The sequence below is a fragment of the Oncorhynchus kisutch genome, linkage group LG15 (assembly GCF_002021735.2).
Source record: "Oncorhynchus kisutch isolate 150728-3 linkage group LG15, Okis_V2, whole genome shotgun sequence".
NCBI lineage: Eukaryota > Metazoa > Chordata > Actinopteri > Salmoniformes > Salmonidae > Oncorhynchus > Oncorhynchus kisutch.
The window spans coordinates 38,402,449-38,426,855 of record NC_034188.2 but is presented as its reverse complement, the minus strand read 5'-3'; the positions used below and the strand labels follow the sequence as shown (position 1 = coordinate 38,426,855).

Sequence of the window (24,407 nt, the reverse complement as noted above, 5' to 3'; positions counted from 1 at the left end):
TACAATGACAGCCTACCCCAGCTAAACCCTAACCCAGACGACACTGGGACAATTGTGTGCCGCCCTATGGGACTCCCAATCACGGCCAGTTGTGATACAGCCCAAGATCAAACCAGGGTCTGTGTTGACGCCTCGAGCACTGAGATGCAGTGCCTTAGACCGCTGCGCCACTCGAGAGCAAGGGAGAAAGGCATATTTTTCTATAGGACTGCGGTCAATCAAACCACATCACAATACTAGACAGAGGCTAGACAGAGACTACTGAAAGGTACTAAATAATCTAAATATGCCTTTGTAGAATCTAGTTAATATCATGCGCAAAACCATATACATTCGTAAATACTGTGACTTTACTACTTCAAGAAGTAAACCATTCAAAGTGAAACGACTTCAATCGACTGCACTACAGATTCTGTTTCATGCTCGTTTCTTTTTCAGTTATTATAAAAGGCAATGATTCAATGGCCTGGTGGTTGAGGCCTGTTGGAGTTGTCTTCAGACATCGGATATAAAGGACATGCTGACAAGGGAGTGCGGTTTTCTCTGAAAATGAATCAGTCACGCAATATACAATTTCAACCATTGCACTCCAATCTATATCTGTAAAGTGCTTAGGTTGGCATTAGCGACTTGATGAATTGAATTGAGAACAGACGGTTATTTGAGTAACCCCTCCATCGTCCATGACATAATTCCGTCCTGGGAGCTGAAGTGACCACAGTTTCATGATACTTCAATCTGGGACAAAGGCTTTATGTATTTTGATACCATTCATTTTTAATCACGACCAGAATACTCCTCTCCAAACCACTTCCAAGCCACTGTGGGCTGAAGGGGATCCCTTACATTGCAGTACATGTAGCTCGAACATCTTTCTAAACTAGACCAAGATGTCTTAGAATAAAATATATATTATGTATATCGCCAGGGGATGTTTTGTACATTATAAGAAGAGACATACAGTCAAAGGGGAATAGATTCTTCACATTTAAGGTTTGAAGATGTTCAGTATCACTCGCCCTGTGTGTGTGTGTGTGTGTGTGTGTGTGTGTGTGTGTGTGTGTGTGTGTGTGTGTGTGTGTGTGTGTGTGTGTGTGTATTTATGCAGAAAAAGGTCTGTACTTGAGTGTAAAAGATACAGAATATAGATAAAAGTAGAGGAGGACTCTACGGTATAATGAGTTTGACAATGAAAATAACACTGTCCTCCCTGTGGTCACAGTCATGTGATCAATCATCTCAATGGCTCATTCTATTTCCTCCTTTGTACGCTGACCCTTCTCTCGCATGTAAAATGTGTGTATATGCACGTGTGTGCGTGCGTGCGTGTGTGTGTGTGTGCGCGCATGGGTCCGCATGCCTGAGTGTGTGCACATGTACTCTCCAATCCAGACATTATATCATCAAAGGGGAAGTTTTCTGTTTGATGATGAACGTAATCGTTTGACGTTTTAAAATACCACTGCGTGAATATTCACAGCATGCATGTCCTCTGAATATCAGACTGATCTTAATGTGCATTCCCCTCCTGTGAATCATGTTTAAAGCCTGCCATGCCTGTAATACGACTTTTAAATCACGTTTTATAGCTGCTTTTATGCTTCCATAAATGATCTTATCAACAAGTCATGGATACAAAGTATTATAATGGCTAGCCAACCATTTTTCTTTCAGATCAATATCTACGAGTTGTCATTTAAAACATATGCGTTTATAGTCGACATGGGAGCGTCAATAAGCATCAGGGTGATTTGGCCATTTGACAAGTAGTCTTTACCCGTAGCATTTGATTTGCTCTCATGTCGACAAAAGCTATGATTGATACAGCAATATAATGCAGTGCATCAGCAGGGGAAAAGCCACCATTGATCGGAATTAGAACATGTTTCACCTGAGTAGGTGCTAATGATGCCAACTCTGTTCAAAGCAATAGGAAAAAGACAAGTAGATCTAGACAGTTATATAAACAGCACAGCCTTCAACACACAGCCTGAACCCGTTTCCTTGTCATGTGTTGAGAAATAGACACCTAACTGTTTCCATGTAGGTGGCTAATACAGCAACTCCATTAGGCTGCCTGTTGAAATGAAATCAGCCGTTTCTCTTGAGTACAGTCTATAGCAGGTCTGGTAATTTAAAAATTCTAGAGTAGGACTTGATTATAATAGCATGCTGTGCAGTTTGGTCTGATGTATGCAACTGCTTACCAACAATGACAAAAGCAAATCGGTTTGGACAGCAAGGTTGGGTTTAATTCCACTGAACCACACAGGATTCATTGAAATTTCCATTTACAACATGTCATTTTAGAAAATAAGAGGTCATCGATGTATGAATTGGATATCAATCTTCTCAAAGTGAGGCCCTGTGCGCCACTAGTCTTCTCATAGAATTGACAGAAATTCAGTTCCAATGGAATTGATCCTTTACCCGATGAAACAGCAACAAAATATTCCCCACCAAGCGCTCTCTGTAATCCACCAAAATAGAAAGCATCGTGGGTGAAGGAGATGGATGAGCATGCTACACTGTCCCATATACAGTGCCTTCAGAAAGTATTGAGACCCCTTGACTTTTTCCACATTTTGTTACGTTACAGTCTTATTCTAAAATATATATTTTTAAATCATCACAACCTACACAAAATACCCCATAATGGATGTATTAAAATGTTGTTGTTTTTTATTTAAAACATAAATACCTTATATAAATAAGTATTCAGACCCTTTGCTATGAGCCTTGAAATTGAGCTCAGGTGCATCCTGTTTTTATTTGTCATCCTTGAGGTTTCTACAACTTGATTGGAATCTACCTGTGGTAAATTTAATTGATTGGACATGATTTGGAAAGGCACACACCTGTCTATATCAGGTCCCACAGTTGACAGTGCATGTCAGAGCATAAACCAAGCTATGAGGTCAAAGGAATTGTCCATAGAGCTCCGAGACAGCAATATGTCGAGGCACAGATCTGGGGAAGGGAACCAAAACATTCCTGCAGCATTGAAGGTCCCCAAGAACACAGTGGGCTCCATTCTTAAATGGAAGAAGTTTGGAACCATCAAGACTCTTCCTAGGGAGGTGACCAAGAACCCAATATAATCACTCTGACAGAGCTCTATAAATCCTCTGTGGAGATGGGGGAACCTTCCAGAAGGACAACCATCTCTGCAGCACTCCACCAAATCAGGGCTTTAGTGCCAAGTGTCACGTCAGGAGGAAACCTGGCACCATCCCTACGGTGAAGCATGGTGGTGGCAGCATCATGGTGTGGGGATGTTTTTATTGTTGTTGTTTTTTTACTTTGTTTTTGAAGAACACACAAATTGTTTAAATAAAGCATTAATACGTTCTGGCAGGTACAGCACATCATACATTCACAAGATTAGTTACAGTAACATTATCTTTGAATTAGACCATTTTTAAGTACGATACCCATTTTTCACAGTATTCTTGGCCTCTATCCTCATAAGTTCTTAAAGCAAAGGTCATACGCTCCATATAATGTATTTCTTTAACCATGTCTATCTATTGTGTCACGGTGGAAGGGCTATTTTTGTAGCCATTTCCTAGTGAAAGCCTTTTTACTGGCTGCCAGTAGGATCTTCACCTGGTAATTTTCTCAAATGTGTAAGTTATCAGGTATTTCATCCAATAACAAATAAATTAGTGTTTGTTCTATGTCAAACCCCATTGTTTTTCCAATGTTAAATCTTATTTCTCCCCAGTAAGTTTCAATTGCAGGACAGGACCAAAATATATGTATGTGATCCGCTCTTGATAGCCCGCATTCTCTCCAACAAGGGTGTTGGGAGTCTGTCTGTTTTGATTTCAGTTTAGGTGTTATGAAGAAATGTATAACATTCTTTCAAAATAATTCTCCCCAAGTAATTGAGTTGGTAGAGCTTAATTGAGTCTCAAATATGTTCAACCACGTTTTATTAGTTATTTCAATGTTAAGTTCCTCCTCCCATTTCGGTTTAATACAGTTTGTAGTGTTTCTTTGTGGATAAAATACCCAGGTAAAGATTTGAAATAGTTTTCTATGATACTCCAAGTTTTCTGCGTTAGTGAATACTTCAATGTCTGAGTTACCTGAGGGTCAAACACTTTTCAAAAGTAGCAACCTCTGGTTACCTGTAAAACAGTGTTTATCCAAGCCATGGTTTTTACTTAGGTCCTGGAATGGTGGGGATGTTTTTCAGCGGTAGGGACTGGGAGACTAGTCAGGATCGAGGCAAAGATGAACGGAGCAAAGTACAGAGAGATCCTTGATGAGCGCTCAGGACCTCAGACTGGGGCGAAGGTTCACCTTCCAACAGGACAACAACCCTAAGCAGACAGCCAAGACAACGCAAGAGTAGCTTTGGGACAAATCTCTGTATGTCCTTGAGTGGTCCAGCCAGATCCCAGACTTGAACCCGATCTAACAGCTCTGGATAGACCTGAAAATTGCTGTGCTGTGCATCAACCTGACAGATCATGAGAGGATCTGCGGAGAGAAATAGAAGACCTCCCCAAATACAGGTGCGCCAAGCTTGTACCCAAATAGGCAGTAATCACTGACAAAGGTTCTTCAACAAAGTACTGCGTTAAGTGTCTGAATACTTATGCAAATGTCATATTTCATTTTTTTAAGGCTGTAACGTAACAAAATGTGGACAAAAGACCGTGACAAAGGATAAGAGTTTACTCTTCTAAGAGGGAGCAGTTAATGGGACAGAAGAGGAGAAAATAAAGACGATGCATCAACTGAAACACTTCGCCTGGCTTGCAACTTGATGTGGCCGGCGCTCAGGTTGCGAGGATCTGTGGCTCAAAACACAGTGACACATTCCCAGCTCTCTGGGAAGATGTGAATGCCTGCTATGCATCCGGATAGGAGTTTTTTTCAAACACATCACAGATGGTCAAACCCTTTTGACTAAACTTATTTATTCTGTATATTCACAATTTATTGAATTATGTAGGCAGTGTGAGGGTTAATTTTTGTCTTCCATGATCAATTGATGGATTCCACTGTCAAATGATGTGACAGATCTGAGGCAGGTGTTTTTGAATTGCGACACATTCCTTTGTTAGACTCCCAGTGTGTGCGCCCGTGTGTACGGGAGTGTGAGGTGCTTTCAAACACACACCCAACAGGACTCTGGTGCGTGCTGTGCAGTCTTCTCATGTGATTCAATTGAGTGGTGTGTAAAACTGGCAGATATCTTTGGTGGCTGTCTTGTTTGGATAAATTGGACTTATTTTGCAATTAGTGCACTGAAAATGTCCCAGACACATAACGTTAATAACATAAAACAGCTGTTAAAAAATGTCTTGAAAACTTTGGTTCATTAGGCGTTGGATTGTAGTCGACAGAGTATGCTTCAGCACAATCATCTCAATTCATTTGTCAGACAATTACCCATCATCAGGGCCAACACAACGACAAACAAACCAACATCGCAAAACAAAAAAGTAAATCTGTCAATCCGGACCTAAATTCTCTGGACTATTTTGAGAGGAAACACGGCCAGCAAAGACCATCTTTAATCGTAGTCTTCTTTCTCTTGGATCAGGGGGTTAACAGTTGCAAATGCTATGCACCGACAGTCTGCCAAGACTCTGGTAGTCTCTAGTAGTCAAGTATGTGTCTCGCACTGCCCATAATGGTGTGAATTACAATGAAAGATTGAGTTCATTTATGAATAAGTGGATCTGAACGGCCCTTTCTAACGGCTTCCATATGCCTATTCAGTTGATGGAAACCTTTGGATGGGTCATTTCTCTTAGCTGCTTCATTAAATAGTAAAAAGTTGAAAGTGTAATGCTTCATGACAAAAAGAGAAAGAACAAGATTTATAGCAGTGGGACATTATTTTTGTATTTTTTTTGATCCAGTAGAAAATTAGAAGGCGGCGTCGGATACGATATATGAATAACACGATAACTAATGAACAATGCGGCTGTTGATTGGCGCATTAATTACAATTTGAGAACTCGGGGCATCTTGACGGACATTTCTAAAGGATGGTAGCTTAGCTACCTGCGAACAAGACGTAGCACGTATTGTTTACTTCCCCTTTAGATTCAAATAGTACGGGGAAAGTGGGCGAGATAAAAGTCACAGTGGGGAGTCGTACTAACAAGACCCAATCAGCGGCAGCCCTCCAGACATCTCCAAAAGAGATACCAAAGGAGAGAGGCTGCGGGGGGTAGGAGACCAGTTCAGAGCTCTCTAGTCAAAGGAGGGCCTTTTGAAATCAGCAAATTCCATGCGCTTTCTGAGCCACAGAGATTGCGGGGGGGGTTTCATGTGTCGCATGTTGCAGCTGCAACAAAGATGTTGGAAAAAGTGAGAAAGAAAGCACCTTGTTAGGTGCCTTGTAAGGTCCCTCAAATCTCTTGTTTAACTCCCATTACAAGTTGTCAATAAGTTATTTGGAAAGACATTATATGGCATCACATAAATAATGTGGGGCTTTAAAGTATTTTTTTATGAGAACATATAAATTGAAAGGAAATGTGTGAACAAGCAGGTGTGGACTTTGGTGGAAACATTCATTGTTTCGATCACTACACTATCACTACACTACAATTTATCTTCCACATGTTTTTTTTTCCATCAATCAATCAAATTCCAATCTACTTTATAAAGCCCTTTTTTTTTACATCAGCAGTTGTCACAAAGTACACAGTTGGAGATGACCTTTCCTTAGATAATGTTATGTAAGCCAAAGAGTGTGGGTCTCAAGAGGCAATTAAGAGAGGCGAAAGATCCACATCTCAGATCCACGTCTCAAGAGATTGAACATGACCGAAAAATGAATTGATTTGAGTCTGAACACGACACATTTCCTTTTGTACCACGTACCCTTCCTATATGCTCTGGCCATTTGACGAAAGTCCTTTGATAATCAACCACTATCATCTGCCTCTTTCTTGTGTACCTTTGGTAATACTGATTGAAAAAGTCTGGTGATACTGTAGCAAAACACTGTACATGACAATACAGGCAACTATGGTAAACAAGATTTTATATGCTTTTTGAGAGAATTAAAGATTTTTAAAAAAATAACATTTAAAAAAAGAACTCCTTAAATTAGCCCAACAGTAGCAAAGACTTCCGCTTTCAAAACGGCTCCAAGAATATACCTGAGACCATGGCTGATGTGCAGAAAATATAATACCACAAAGACATTAACAAACAAGTATTAGACAATAACTTCACTTCAAATTAAACCAGTTGAAGGCAAAACATTGCACTTTCTATAAAAATCTGTCATAAATGCAGTTCACTGTAAGACATATTACACACTGAAAGTACCCGACGTTCAGCAAAAGCAACTAAACAAACTTTATATAGCTGTATAGAGTGCTTTTCAATTCAGTAAATACCCTATATAAATCAAAATAAAAGAGCGATGTATCACTTAAAGTGGAAATGCCAGCGTTTTAGGCATCATTCTTCCTGGGGGTGTATATGAACAGATTTTTACTCATACAAATCTGTTCATATACACCCCCAGGAAGAATATGACACCTTTTTTGCATTTTCTGACAAGCGAGCACTTAGGCATTTGGGAAAATTTGAAAGCAATATATAGACTGAAAGTGGCCCGTGTGTATTTGTACAATTAATAGACACATTTTTATTCGGTTTTATTTGCTGCAGTGTCTGTCTTGTCCAGGGCTCTACACAGACCGGTGCGCCATAGGCCTACTGTAGCTCTGATTGGCTATATGCAAATAATCAATTTCCATACCGCCTGCCATCATTCATTTTGAACGGGACAGTGTTCACAGGCAGCAGAAACAGCGTGACTTTAGAACATTAGTAAGTATTCGCCAAAAGCCACAAAATACACCGGAATGGTTTTCTGGAAATATGTAAATACCACGGAAGTCCTCTTACATTTGGGAACTTTACAGTCCTATTGATCCAACAACCATGAACAGGAATGCTATCTCTCCCTCCCTAAGATCAACAGGTAATGGAAGACAGAGCAAGATGAGCTATAGTCTAATGGGGCAAGAGTAGATAAACCCTCTCAAACTGTTCCAGCTTGTAGTGGGCTGTCAAAATTGCACTGTTAATAGATTGGGAATTGTAGCCTGCTCGCCCTTCTGCAACTTGCCGGTCAATGCATGCTTATCCCAACCCACACTTTGACCACTGAATGGGAACTGCCTGCATGCCCTTTTGATCATGTCAAATACATGTGATTGACAACTAAGAGACATACATGCTAACTGTGGATAACAGTCATTCAAGTTCAGCATTGTTAGTTGGCTAGCAAAGTGATTCACATTTCTTGCTAGCTAACTAAATGACACCGGCATCTCTAGCTGTAGCCACCGAAAAACGATATGAGGGGAAAAAGTTCTCATTTACAACTGCGACCTGGCCAAGATAAGGCAAAGCAGTTCAACACATACAACACAGAATTACACATGGAATAAACAAACATACAGTCAATAATACAGTAGAAAGAAATAAGTATATATACAGTGTGTGCAAATGAGGTAAGATAAGGGAGGTAAGGCAATACAATAGGCAATAGTGGTGAGATAATTACGATATAGCAATGAAACACTGGAGTGATAGATGTGCAGAAGATGAATGTGCAAGTAGAGATACTGGGGTGCAAAAGAGGAAAATAAATAAATAAATACAGTATGGGGATGAGGTAGTTGGATGGGCTATTTACAGATGGGCTATGTGCATCTGCAATGATCTGTGAGCTGCTCTGAAAGCTGGTGCTTGGAATTATTGAAGCAGATAAGAGTCTCCAGCTTCAGTGATTCTTGCAGTTTGTTCCAGTCATTGGCAGCAGAGAACTAGAAGGAAAGGTGGCCAAATGAGGAATTGGCTTTGGGGATGACTAAAGAAATATACCTGCTGGAGCGGGCGCTGTGGGTAGGTGCTGCTATGGTGACCTGTGAACTGAGATAAGGCAAAGTTTTACCTAGCAAAGACTTGTAGATGACCTGTAGCCAGTGGGTTTGGCGACCAGTGTGAAGTGATGGCCAGCCAACGAGCGCATACAGGTCACAGTGGTTGGTAATATATGGGGCTTTGGTGACAAAATGGATGGCACTGTGATAGGCTGCATCCAATTTGCTGAGTAGAGTGTTGGAGGCCATTTTGTAAATGACATCGCCGAAGTCGAGGATCGGTAGGATAGTCAGTTTTACGAGGGTGTTTGGCAGCATGAGTGAAGGATGCTTTGTTGCAAAATAGGAAGCCGATTCTACATTTAATTGGATATGCTTAATGTGAGTCTGGAAGGAGAGTTTACAGTCTAACCAGACACCTAGGTATTTGTAGTTGTCAACATAGTCTAGGTCAGAACCATCCAGACTAGTGATGCTGGACGAGCGGGCAGGTGCGGGCAGCGATCGGTTGAAGAGCATGCATTTAGTTTCACTTGCATTTAAGAGCAGTTGGAGGCCACAGAAGCAGAGTTGTAATGGCATTGAAGCTCATCTGCAGGTTAGTTAGCACAGTGTCCAAAGAAGGGCCAGATGTATACAGAATGGTGTCGTCTGCGTAGCGGTGGATCAGAGAATCACCAGCAGCAAGAGCGACATCACTGATGAATACAGAGAAGAGAGTCAGCCCGAGAATTGAACCCTGTGGCACCCCCATAGAGACTGCCAGAGGTCCGAACAACAGGCCTTCCGATACGACACACTGAACTCTATCAGAGAAGTAGTTGGTGAACCAGGCGAGGCAGTCATTTGAGAAACGAAGGCTGTTGAGTCTGCCGATAAGAATGTGGTGATTGACAGAGTCGAAAGCCTTGGCCATGTCGATGAATAAGGCTGCACAGTATTGTCTCTTATCGATGGCAGTTATGATATTGTTTAGGACCTTGAGCGTGGCTGAGGTGCACCCATGACCAGATCAGAAGCCCGATTTCATAGTGGAGAAGGTACAGTGGGATTCGAAATGGTCGGTGATCAGTGGCATCGGTGATCAGTGGCAGGGTAGGATAGGTATAGGTCTGTATATATTATATATATATTATATATATCAACTTGGTGTTGATTCTTCACAAAAAAATACAGTTTTATATCTTTATGTTTGAAGCCTGAAATGTGGCAAAAGGTCGCAAAGTTCAAGGGGGCCGAATACTTTCACAAGGCACTGTATATAGATATAGATATAGCAGTTTGGGTCTAGAGTGTCTCCCCCTTCGAAGAGGGGGATGACCGCGGCAGCTTTCCAATCTTTGGGGATCTTAGACGATACAAAAGAGAGATTGAATAGGCTAGTAATAGGGGACAATTTTGCAACAATTTCGGCATTTCATTTTAGAAAGAGAGGGTCCAGATTGTTTAGTCCGGCTGATTTGTAGGGGTCCAGATTTTGTAGCTCTTTCAAGAACATCAGCTATCTGGATTTGGGTGAAGGAGAAATGGGGGAGGCTTGGGTGAGTTGCTGTGGGGGATCCAGGGCAGATGACCGGGGTAGGGGTAGCCAGGTGGAAAGCATGGCCAGCCGTAGAAAAATGCTTATTGAAATTCTAAATTATCGTGGATCTATCGGTTGTGACAGTGTTTCCTAGCCTCAGTGCAGTGGGCAGCTGGGAGGAGGAGCTCTTATTATCCATGGACTACAGTGTCCCATAACTTTTTTGAGTTTGTGCTACAGGATGCAAATTTCTGTTTGAAAAAGCTAGCTTTAGCTTTCCTAACTACTTGTATATCAATGTCAATGACTTGATATTGAGTCAATGAAACTGAAACAGTGCATCCCGAATGAGTGGAGGCAGCAAAAAATGTACCAGGCCAGCTGTGATTTACAACCTGATAGCAATATATTTTGGACTACCATGAAATGTATTGGTGAATTATATTAATAATGTATTGAGCTCCATCCATCTATTCTGCTAACAATGCCTTGCTCTAAGTCATGGAATTTTGAGTCAAATATAACCTATTTTTAAAACCTGGTTTTGCAGCATAAACTGGGAATTTGATATTGTTAACTGATATGACTGTCTGTTTGTTACATATCTGCAAAGTAGTCAGTTCCACCTTAAAGCAATATACTTGTTTACCCCGCATTCGATGCACAGAAGATCTCTTCAAAAGAATACCACAGTCTCAAGTTTCGGGTTTCGAGCAAGATCATTGCACTTCAAACCATTGAACCTACTTAATCGGCTATTGTGTGTTCTCGTTCAACCACTGTGGAATTTCTAAGCGAAATCTCTGACCGACTCTTTACAAAGCTATCTTTGATTACACGCTAGCCCATAGGGAAACTTTACAAAACTCCCCTACTTCCCTGTGGAGAGGGCCAGGTGACTACCAACCACTCAATTGGTAGACCAAATTCTTATCCACAAAAGCCCTTCCAAATACAACTTGCACCAATCAGAACCCACCATTCATCACTTCCACAAATGAATGTTTTCCTGAGCACCAATGAAAGACTAACACACTGCTGACTAAGATGAACATTTGTTGTGATTCTTTTTTTTTTTTTACTTCGTACTTAAACAATATCTCCACAAAACAGGAGTTAGGGGGCTCACATTTAACAAATGAAGGTTTGGCAGACTTACCGATTTCGTTGTCCGACTTATTGTCAATTTCCGTGTCTGTGATGGTAAGGGCTGAGTTGGAGCGACTAGACAGGCACGAGCTTTGGCCTGACTTGGCACCCCCTCCCCAGAGAGCCATGGTACGTTCCGGGGATGTGGGCTCATGATTTTCTGTGGGGACAGTTCTTTTGGAGTAGCGACCAAGGGGGTGTGAGAGGTCCGTTTTAGGGCAGAGGGCCAGGCCTCTGCGTGTGGAGGGCTCACATATCCCAAGTTGCCTCAGCGAGAAACCCTGTCCTGTAAAATCAAAAACAAATGCGCTTTTAAATAGCTGCCTTATAATTTAACAATATTATCAAACCCCAATCCTAAACCCAGAATATATGCCACGGTGTATAGCTTTCAAATTGTGTGACTGTTCTTAGAAGGGCAGTAGGCAGGGTTGGGTACGTTACTTCTAAATGTAATCCGTTACTAGTTACCTGTCCAAAATTGTAATCAGTAACGTAACTTTTGGATTACCTAAACTCAGTAACATATTCTGATTACATTCAGTTACTTTTAGATTACATTCCCTTTAAAAGGCATTAGAAGAAGACAAACATGTATGTTTCCAATTGAACAACATCTATTGCAGGATAAATCAATCTTAAAGTTTACATAGCTGGCCATATATAGATGTTACATTTTACTTTATGGATTGGTTATGTAGGCTTCTTCTAACACATTGCTTTCTATTACATACAATAATAATAATAATAATAATAATAAAAATATTAAATTATATCTTTACATTAAAAACCAGTCTATCAGAATTCAAGTCATTACAATAAATGTCATACCCCTTGATTTCAAGAATAGGATTTAGAAATACAGAAGTATAGATTAGCCAAATTGTATTACCTGAGCATAACCCCAAAACTAAGGACTTATTAGCCAGCCCTACTGTTTATGATTTGGTTGTCATGGAGGACGATTGTGCTTATTGATTCGAGTTGAAAAATGAATGCTGTGCTCATGGAATGGCATGCTTTGAGCACTACTGAAAATATTGATATCTTGATCATATGCAGCTGTTTAAAGGGCAAATACACAGATAAAATAATAACAAAACGGCCACCCCGCCTCTGTTTTGACAAAAAGCTGAGGGATGGGCCTGGAGAAATGTAACCACTCTCAGATTAAGAAACAGAGCTATGGATGCGAGGACTGACCATCAATGATATCAAAATGATTGTTTTAACCATGTTATGAGGCTATACAGTGTTTGTTTCCATTTGCAATGTTTACAAACATCGGGAAAACACAAGCTTATTTCGGGTTCTCATTCAGTAGGACATTTGAACTAAGCTCATGAGGCATTTATAAGTTATATTCTTCAAGAATCAATGGATATGCAGTACCAGTCAAAAGTTTGAACACAGCTACTCATTCAAGCGTTTTTCTTTATGTTAAATTAATATTGAAGACATCTAAAATATGAAATAACAGATATGGAATCATGTAGTAACCAAAATAAGTGTTACACAAATGAAAATATATGTTAGATTTTAGATTCTTCAAAGTAGCCACCCTTTGACTTGATGACAGCTTTGCTACTTTGAAGAATATTAAATATATTTTGATTTGTTTAGCAGTTTTTAGGTTACTACATGATTCCCTACGAGTTTTGAAGTCTTAACTATTATTTTACAAAATATATATATTTTTATCAACATGAATTAGAATGAGCAAAAAAAGCCTCAATTTTATTCCACAGGCTGGGAACTGCACTATGCAGCTGTTGCAAGAGTGTATATTTCAATGGCTGTGCACTGGTTTCAAAAACAATGATTGATAAGCAACTTAAACTTCTTGAATTCAGCCATTATTGGGTTCAAATACACATTTAGATTTGTGAATAATCATCCACAACAACCACAATCTGTAAGGCGCAAATAGCTAAATGAGAGAGAAGCAGTGTGATTCACATCAATGCGCTATGTACACTACCGTTCAAAAGTTTGGGGTCACTTAGAAATGTCCTTGATTTTTAAAGAAAAGCCATTTTTTTGGTCCATAAAAATAACATCAAATTGATCAGAAGTACAATGTAGACACTGTTAATGTTGTAAACGAGTATTGTAGCTGGAAATGGCTGATTTCTAATGGAATATCTACATAGGCGTACCGAGGCCAATTATCAGCAACCATCACTCCTGTGTTCCAATGGCACGTTGTGTTAGCTAATCCAAGTTCATCATTTTAAAAGGCGAATTGATCTTTAGAAAACCCTTTTGCAATTATGTTAGCACAGCTGAAAACTGTTGTCCTGATTAAAGAAGCAATATAACTGTCCTTCTTTAGACTACAGAGGCTTGCGAAAGTATGCCAAGCTTATAAAGACATACTCCAAGAGACTTTGCAGCTGTAATTGCTGCAAAAGGTAGCTCTACAAAGTATTGACTTTGAGGGGGTGAATAGTTATGCATGATCAAGAGTTTCAGTTTTTTTGTCTTATTTCTTGTTTGTTTCACAATAAAAAACTATTTTGCATCTTCAAAGTGGTAGGCATGTTGTGTAAATCAAATGATACAAAATATATATATATATATTTTAATTCCAGGTTGTAATGCAACAAAATAGGAAAGACACAAAGGGGGATGAATACTTTTGCAAGGCACTGTAGATGAGAATCTGGAGCATCTATGGGTTCGATTACAGGCTCAAAATGGCCAGAAACAAAGACCTTTCTTCTGAAACTTGTCAGTCTATTCTTGTTCTGAGAAATTAAGTCTATCCCATGCGAGGAATTGCCAAGAAACTGGAGATCTCTTACAACGCTGTGTAATACTCCCTTCACAGAATAGCGCAAACTGTATCTAATCAGAATAGAGGACAAATACATTAGAGTGTCTAGTTTGAGAAATTGACACCTCACAAGTCCTCAACTGGCAGCTTCATTAAATAGTACCCTCAAGACACCAGTCTCAACGTCAACAGTGAAGAGGCGACTCCGGGATGCTGGCCTTCTAGGCAGAGTTGCAAAGAAAAAGTCATATCTCAGATTGCCCAATCAAAATAAAATATTAAAATGGGCAAAAGAACACAGACACTGGGCAGAGGAACTTTAGCCAGTTTGCTTGGGAGTTTGGTTGAGACAATAATTAATTTACTGGCAGGCAAGCTGCAGAAGGACAAGTAAGCTACAATGCCCCATTGTTTATTTGTGCAATTTTGACAAGCTGAAAAAGTTTGAGAGTTCATCTAAATGTTCCTACGTTATATTTTAGCTCATCTTGTTCTGTCTAGCATTAGTCCTTGATCTTGTTGTTGTTGATGTGCATAACTGAGTGAGAGAGAGCCTATCTTTTCACGGATGTTTGATCAATAGGACTGTAAAGTTCCCAAATGTAAGAGGACTCCCATGGTATTTATATATTTGCAAAACTCCATTAAGGTGTATTCTGTGGCTTTGGCGAATGTGTTCTAAAGTCGTGCTTTTGCAGGTACCTGTAAAATGATGGCAGACCTGAGTAGCAAATACCTTGTTTGCAAAAAGGCCTACTGTTGCTCCGATTGGCTATGGCGCACTGCTCTGCGTGTCACGGATACCTCCGGAAATGTGTCATTACGCACACCTGGTCCCCATTTCCATGATTAGTAATTGTATAAAAGTGCCCTTTGTTCACCATGGTCTTGTCGATTACTTTTACAATGTCCGTTGGTTGTGTGAGTACCTGTGCTGTGTTTTTTTGGCTTTCGTGCCGCTTGTATTGCACAGATGATCACGGGTCTCGTCCTGTGTGGTATCTTTGTGCGCACCGTGTATTTATTCGAGGTACTCCTCGCTCTTTTGTTTGGATTTCAACCCTGTGTTTTGTATATGTGTTTGTTTGGTCTTCGTCCCCGTGCCTTTACATGACACGCTGTACTTTGGGTCCATAAAAAACCCTATTACGCATTCCTGCGCCTGTCTCCCGATCCTTTACACCAATGTGATACTGCGTAGACTCCGGTCTTGGAGAAGAGATATCTATTAATTGTCCAAACGCACTGCCACTTTTCCACTCACAAATGACTTAGTATATGTAATTCCCAAACATAATTATGCTGCAATAGCTTATGTGTCGGGGGCTAGGGTCCGTGTTATATCTGGAGTATTTCTCCTGTCTTATCCAGTGTCCTGTGTTAATTTAAGTAGGCTCACTAATTCTCTCTCTCTCTTTCTCTTCTTTCCAAGGACCTGAGCCCTAGGACCATGCCTCAGGACTACCTGGCCTGATGACTCCTTGCTGTCCCCAGTCCACCTGGTTGTGCTGCTGCTCAAGTTTCATCTGTTCTGCCTGTGGCTATGGAACCCTGACCTGTTCACCGGACGTGCTACCTTGTCCCTGACCTGCTGTTTTCAACACTCTGACTCTGAATGATCGGCTATGAAAAGCTAACTGACATTTACTCCTGAGGTGCTGACCTGTTTCACCCTCTACAACCACTGAGATTATTATTATTTGACCCTGCTGGTCATCTATGAACGTTTGAACATCTTAGCCATGTACTGTTATAATCTCCACCCGGCACAGCCAGAAGAGGACCGGCCACCCCTCAGAGCCTGGTTCCTCTCTAGGTTTCTTCCTAGGTCACTGCATTTCTAGGGAGTTTTTCCTAGCCACCGTGCTTCTACATCGGCAATGCTTGCTGTTTGGGGTTTTAGGCTGGGTTTCTGTACAGCATTTTGTGACATTGGCTGATGTAAAAAGGGATTTAATACATCTGATTGACTTCAGAATTTGTGAAAATGACAATATGTAATTACTCACTTGTCAGAAAACATTTAAAAAGGTGTAATGTTCTTCCTGGGGGTGTATATGAACAGACTTTAATAAGAGTCAATGTTGCTAAAATGCTGTCAGTTCCACTTTAAGATAGAAGTAAATAGGACGTTTGTTGCTTTGAGGATTACCGGGACTGACCTTACACTTGAACCTAAAACAAACTGTCTGAAAACAACATTCCATAGTACTCAAGGAAAAGATGATCCCACTCATTGTATCCAACTACCTAAATCGTAAATTGTAACAGATTCACGGCTCTGTCTTCTTAATCGTTTGTAAATCTGAACTTAAAGTGAGGAATTAATATAGAAACAAAAAGCGAAAAACAGATGCATGGAAATTTACACTGTCAATGCTGGATTGAGTAAATACAAAATGTGGTCTGCAGTAAACAGAAAAAAATCGACCAAAGTAACATTTCTAAATGTGTGGACAAAATTCTATTATACCAAGTAATATAAATTATTGTTCACTGTAATTATTTTCTAAAATGTACTTTGGGGAAAATACAGTCAAAGTTTTCCATTAATATCTGTATTTTTTATTCTTCTAGCTGAATGTTTGAAAATGTAAATTCATGCTGCATAAGATTACACATGTATTTTACCCATATTAATTTAAAAAATACCATTGCAGACAATGCAAGTAGTAAGACTAATATAAGTAAAATAGCAATTAATAAAATAATTTACAAAAATCAGTTTCGTGCATTTATTTACCGGTTATTCCGGTAAAAACTAGTGAAATTGACAAAGAACATTGTAAGGTAAAAACTGCAACGGAGCAATAAGATACATTGACAATATTCTATGTAATGTTTCAAACTTTATCGGATAATAAGTCAAATGTATATTTTTAGGTTTTTATTAAGGTCCAAGTTGTGAACTTTTTTCTAAACAGATAAATACTTGACAATGCAAAACAGTTCACATAATAATTTCTAATTAAACTGAATCGTTCAGTATTTGGAGTTGTGATTTACATTTGAACAAGGACATGTTGTTCAAACACAAAGTACTCATTTTGCAATCGTGCTCCAACTGAATTAGCATTGAGGTGATAATAAGTCCAATCGCTCATTACCTTTTCACTAAAAGTCCTAACTTGATCTAGAAATAAAGGGAAAACTAACATTCGTCCCACAGCCTAATTAGAATGCTATTAATTTCCAGCTGGCGCCAATTAGCAGGAATCTATGAGAAATATGTCATTAATTATGATCCGTTCATAGATCATCAAGAATCGGCTATAACACTTTATTCTTATTATGAACATTTCCTGCCAATTGCCAGCAACCAATTAAAAAGCTGGGTTATTTGCTCAGTAGTTTCATGGGTAATTATCATTGGTATGTGAAGTGGAGTGTGATAATTTTGTTTGGATCTGTACATAGTTCAAGCACAGATCGAAAAGGAGCTCTACTTTTCAGCATGGATTAATAAAAAAAACTCAAGTGACAAGCTATGAATGCTGGTAAATTGATCATACAAGAAGATAAAGACCACCACCAGTTTAAAGAAACCCATGGGGTACTTTACCTAAGACAAAACATCAGACTTACTAATACAGTCTCAAAAATATTTTCTATGTCAATGAGCTAAACTGTAGACAATGAATTTATATTCTTACATTTTTTTTTTTACAAACTCCATGTGTTCAAGTTAATTATGTTTAAAAAAATAAACATGAAATCTGAATCAAATCTCATCTAAACAAATTATATCTATACAATACGGCCATTATTAGGCATATTATGGGCGTATTGCAATGATTTCATGTCATTGGAATAGAGCTGTGACTGTACTGACCAGGCCTGCCGTAGTCACTGGTCTCCTGATAGGCCTTCTCCTTGACTCGGCCTGAGAATAGCAGCCGGGCGGGGTCATGGTCGTAGGCCTGCAGCGTCTCGCTAGAACTGTAGGACTTCTGTGTAGGCACCCGGCAAGCCCCTTCTCTGTCTGTCGATGATGCGGTGTAACGCAGCTCCAGATCCCGCTCCCTTTCGTGGTTTCTCTCCCGGTCTCTCTGGCTCTTGGAGAGCGAGCAGAAGGGCCGCTGCTCCTTCACCTGTTCCATGCTGCCTGCATACTTTGTCCTCCCCCGTTCTCTCCTGAGATGATCGCTTTGGGATATTCCGCTTCACGCTGCTGGTAAATCTCTCCCTCTGTATTTCTGTCGACCTGGACAAACAGAGAGGGGGAGATGAGAAGCTCAGATAACACTAATCCGCCCACTTAATCTTCAAAAGCCCACACTCACACCCACCACAGCACCACCACCACCTCTCAAACCCCACCCATAAGCCATTCCATGCATGAACTCCCCTCAATAAAACAGATCTCCTCTCACTGACTCACTCTCACACTTTATTTTATTATTTTGGACACAACTTGGTTGTGTGTGTGTGTGTGATATATATATATATATCTGAGGTAGACGTTCATTTAGACACTTTGATTAGCCGCTACCGTAGAACGTGCAAAGGGCGGATTTTCACTGGTGAGGATTTCGGTAAAATGGGGACAGACGTGGGAAGAAAGAAAAAAAACGAATCCGCAACAACCCCAAGGGGAGAGTGAGTGATGGGAATCCCTGGTGTGCTGCTCAAGTGTTAAATACCAACCTTTTCCACTCATCCCGAAATACCACACTTTCATTTCTGTCTTGGCTCAGCTGGAAGCCCGAAGACAGGTGTATCAGACACCCCTACCTTTCCTCTACTGAAATTGATCAACTGAAACTTTGCTTTACAACCATCAACATATTTTAATGACACCGTGTGCATGTTAAGCTACGAAGACTACCTGGAGATCGTTTCCTGGGAGACTCCCAGAAGCACTAGAGGTAGAGGATGGGTGAATATAATAATGATAATAACAATAACAACAACATTTGTATAGCGCTTTCAATATAAGTAACAAATAGCTTAAAATGTATTATAAAACAATATAATAAAATTACTAAGAAAAGAAACAAAGACAGGAAGAAGGAGAATGAAACAAATATTAATTATACATTAATTCATTAATTCAAATCATACATTAAAAGCATCTTTATAAAAGTGTGTCTTCAGATGGGATTTAAAAATAGGCACTGAATCTGCAAGCCTGATCTCCTCCTCTGGCAGACCATTCCAAAGTCTAGTGGCCCTAATGGCAAATGCCCGGTTTCGTTTAGTTTTCAACCTAGACTTTGTAATGGTCAAAAGTGCCTTGCCAGAGGATCTCAGGCTGCATCCTGGTTCGTAGGGGGATTAAAGATCAGAGATACAGGATGGGGGTGAACCAAGCCTGAAACATGATTAATACCATTTTAAAATGTATTCAAAAACAAAAAAGTACCTGGTAGCCAGTGTAGAGAAGCTAAAATGGGGTTTGATATGGTTAGATTTTCTGGTGCCTGTTAAAAGCTGTGCAGCAGCATTTTGAACTGTGGACGATGAAGTGATTTCTGACTGAGACATGTATACAATGATTTACACTAATCTAGGGGTGAGGAAATAAAAGCATGTACAACATTCTCCAGATCAGTGACTGAGATTTAAAAAAAGACTTGACTTTAGCTATACTTCTTAGATGATAAAAACAGGACTGAACAATTCTCTTTACATGCAGCTAAAGGTTTAGGTCAGGGTCAAAGAAGACACCAACGTTTCTGGCTGTAGGCTTTACATTGATGGACAAACGACCAAGGTTATTTACAATCTGGGTTCTATCAAGGAGGGGGCCAAATAAAACAACCTCTGATTTCTTATCACTGAGCTGGAGAAAATGGTCAGACATTTGATGTCAGGAAGACACTTGTGAAGGGTAGCTACTGTATGCTAGCTTGGTCACTGGGTCTGACTGGTAAATAAAACGTTGCGTCATCCGCATAGCAGTGAAGCTGAATGATATCATTGTGGATGACGTCACCAAGGGGAAGCATGTACAGCGAAAACAGGAGGGGGCCCAGAATTTACACCTGAGGGACACCATAGTGAATAGTGGCTGGGGACGATATTAAACCGCCAATGCTCACTGAGAAACGTCTGTCACATAGATAGACGGCCAACAGAAGGTCATTACTGACCTTCAAAACAATACGTTTCTCTGCTGTGAAGTAAGTGGAAGCCTGACTGGAATTTTCAGATAAGTTATTCATATGCAAATAAGCCACCGATTGTGTGAAAACAACTTTTTCTACAATATTGGATTTTTTTTTAAATGTGAGGAGGGTCGAGATTGGGCTTTTTAAGGAGATGTTGAACCAGAGCAGTTTTAAAATGTTAATTTGTGCAATGAAGTAGGCCATCTAGGAACTGGGTAACACTTGAGTGCGCAAGACGTGAAAAGTAGCATGGTTTGTTGTTTTCCTGTATTGAACACAGATAGACCGGTCTACAATTTGATCGATTATTAACGTTTAAAAATACCTACATTTGTATTACAAAAGTAGTTTGAAATATTTTGGCAAAGTTTCTAGGCAACTTTTGAAATATTTTTTAGTGACGTTGCGTTTTTTGGAAGCTGTTTTTGTCTGGATCAAACGCGTCAAATAAATGGACATTTGGGTATATATGGACGGAATTAATCGAACAAAAGCACCAATTGTGATGTTTATGGGACATATTGGAGTGCCAACAAAAGAAGCTCGTCAAAGGTAATGCATGTTTTATATTTTATTTCTGCGTTTTGTGTAGCGCCTGCAGGGTTGAAATATGCTACCCTCTTTGTTTACTATTGTGCTATCATCAGATAATAGCTTCTTATGCTTTCCCCGAAAATTATTTTTAAAATCTGACACGTTGTCTGGATTCACAACGAGTGTAGCTTTAATTGAGTATCTTACATGTGTGATTTAATGAAAGTTTGATTTTGATATAATTTTTGGGAATATGCTGCGCCGCATTTTCCCTGTTTTTTGCCCAAGTGGGTCGCAACCGTCCCCTATCCTAAATTAAGAGGCAACAGGAGGTCTTCATGTGAGCTACAGCATCAAGGAGGGACTCAAAAGGATATTTTCTCAAAGAAGTAAAGGGAAGCAGTAGACAGTAGATTATTCTATGCAGAATCACAAAAGCTGTTAACAGATCATATCTCATCAGATCCTTCATTACGTCATAGAATACTTTAAGTTTGCAGCCCTTCCATTTACGTGAAGCCTTTCTGAGTACACTTTAAAAGGCACAAGTGTGGTCATTTAACAAGGTGATACTGGCAGACAGTTTATTCTTGGTTTTAACTGGTGTCAGTCTAAAGTAGCCTGACATGTCATTGAAAATGTTCAGAAAATCATCCGTGATGACACAGAACAGGATCATTAGTGTAGGATGAAAAAGTATTGGGAAATGTATTAGCAGTTGTGGTGAAGAATGATGTTAGAGGGACATACACATTTTTAGGAGAAGAAAGCATTTTCAAAACAATACTGAGATGGTCAGAGATACACACCCGTCAATAGTTATCAATATTGAGATCATCATGAGATCAAGAGTATGATCTTTGTTGTATGAAGGCCCTGTGGCATATAGCAAAGTTAAAGGATTCTAACGGGTTAAAATACTACCCAGCTAGTGCATTACTTGGGCAACACACATTAATGTTTAGCTCTCCAAGAATAACAGCCCTGTCATATTTAGGTGTAACCAAATATAGCAGGTGAGAGAATTCTGCAATGAACAAAGTGTTAGGTTTAGGAGGGTGGCAGTGGTAGAAAAAGTACTCCATTCTCAGACTTGAGTAAAAGTGAAGATACCTTAATAGAAATGGACTAAAAGTTAAAAAAACATGAGTCTTCAATATTCCCAGTTAAGAAGTTTTAGGTTGTAGTTATTATAGGAATTATAGGACTATTTCTCTCTATACCATTTGTATTTCATATACCTTTGACTATTGGATGTTCTTATAGGCACTACAGTATTGCCAGCCTAATCTCAGGAGTTGATAGGCTTGAGGTCATAAACAGCGCTGTGCTTCAAGCATTGCTAAGAGCTGCTGGCAAATGCAGGAAAATGCTTACGAGCCTGCTGCTGCCTACCACTGCTCAGTCAGACTGTTCTATCAAATATCAAATCATAGACTTAATTATAATATAATAAACACAGAAATATGAGCATTAGATCATTAATATGGTCAAATACGGAAACTCTCATTTAGAAAACAAAAATGTTTATTCTTTCAGTGAAATACGGAACCGTTCCGTATTTTATCAACTTTATCAAAAAGTCTAAATATTGCTGTTACATTGCACAACCTTCAATGTCATGTCATAATTATGTAAAATTCTGGCAAATTAATTATGGTCTTTGTTAGGAAGAAATAGTCTTCACACAGTTCGCAACGAGCCAGGCGGTCCAAACTGCTGCATATACACTGACATGAATGAGCGTTTGTTAAATCATCACCCATTTGGCGAAGTAGGCTGTGATTTGATGATAAATTAACAGGCACCGCATAGATTATATGCAACGCAGAACAAGCTAGTTAAACTAGTAATATCCTCAACCATGTGTAGTTAACTAGTGATTATGTTACATGTGTTATTGTTTTTTTATAAAGATATGTTCAATTCTAGCTAGCAACTTATCTTGGCTCCTTGCTGCACTCACATAACTGGTGGTCAGCCTGCCACACAGTCTACTCGTGGATTGCAATGTAATCGGCCATAATCGGCATCCAAAAATGTTGATTACCGATTGTTCTGAAAACATAAAATCGGTCGACCTCTAGTACAGATACCCAAAAAAACTACTTAAAAATACTTTAAAGTACTCCTTAAGTCATTTACACCACTGGAGGGCAGAACACTAAAATATACAAGGTGGGGTTCTTCTTGTTCAAGCAAAAGATAAGGCTCTAAAATTAGGAAAATTCGTTACATGACACAGGGCTACATACACTACATGACCAAAGGTATGTGGACACCTGCTCATTGAACATCTCATTTCAAAATCATGGGCATTAATATGGAGTTGGTCCCACCTTTGTTGCTATAATAGCCTCCAATCTTCTGGGAAGGCTTTTCACTAGATGTAAGAACATTGCTGCGGGAACTTACTTCCATTCAGCCACACGAGCACTAGTGAGTTTGGGCACTGATGTTGGGCGATTAGGCCTAGATCGCAGTCAGCGTTACAATTCATACCAAAGGTGTTCGATGGGGTTGAGGTCAAGGCTCTGTGCAGGCCAGTCAAGTTCTTCAACACCGTATGGACCTCGCTTTGTGCATGGGAGCATTGTTATGCTGAAACAGGAAAGGGTCTTCCCCAAACTGTTGCCACAAAGTTGGAAGCATGGAAGTCATGACATCTAGAATGTCATTGTATGCTGTAGCGTTAAGGGCCCTAGAACGAACCATGAAAAACATCCCCAGACCATTATTCCTTATCCACCTAACTTTACAGTTGGCACTATGCATTGGGGGCGGTAGTGTTCTCCTGGCATCCACCAAACCCAGATTCGTCCGTTGGACGGCCAGATGGTGAAGCGTGATTCATCACTCCAAAGAACACGTTTCCACTGCTCAAAAGTCCGAAGGCGGCGAGCTTTACACCCCTCCGGCCGACACTTGGCATTGCATATTTGTGATCTTAGGCTTGTATTGCGGCTGCTCAGCCATGGAAACATTTCCTGAAGCTACCAACGAACAGCTCCTGTGCTGACGTTGCTTCCAGAGACAGTTTGGAACTCGGTAGTGAGTGCTGCAATCTAGGAAATGGGACACCTCCAATTGACTCAAATGATGTCAATTAGCCTATCAGAAACTTCTAAAGCCATGACATAATTCTCAGAAATTTTCCAAGCTGTTTAAAGGCACAGTAAACTTAGTGTATGTAAACTTCTGACCCACTGCAATTGTGATACAGTGAGTTATAAGTGAAATAATCTGTGTCATGCACAAAGTAGATGTCTTAACCAACTTGCCAAAACTATAGTTTGTTAACAAGAAAGTTGTGGAGTGGTTGAAAAACAAGTTTTAATGACTCCAAACCTAAGTGTATGTAAACTTCTGACTTCAACTGTAGGTACACCTCCAGCGGGGCAAAGCTGTTATATTGCTGGATGGGATCT

At 39.9% G+C, this 24,407-nt stretch overlaps 1 protein-coding gene across 5 annotated transcripts in view; it reads right to left on the bottom strand.

The window, feature by feature from the left end:
* Positions 1 to 24,407, bottom strand: part of LOC109905278 (teneurin-3) — a 180,767-nt gene that overhangs the window by 133,190 nt on the left and 23,170 nt on the right. For all 5 annotated transcript variants that reach the window (XM_031790225.1, XM_031790227.1, XM_031790226.1 and 2 more), the window contains exons 2-3: positions 18,165 to 18,536; positions 11,564 to 11,839 (exon numbers count right to left, since the gene is read on the bottom strand). In XM_031790225.1, coding sequence (XP_031646085.1) covers positions 11,564 to 11,839; positions 18,165 to 18,432 — 544 coding nt within the window. In that variant the 5' untranslated portion in view covers positions 18,433 to 18,536. The remainder of the gene's footprint in view (positions 1 to 11,563; positions 11,840 to 18,164; positions 18,537 to 24,407) is intronic.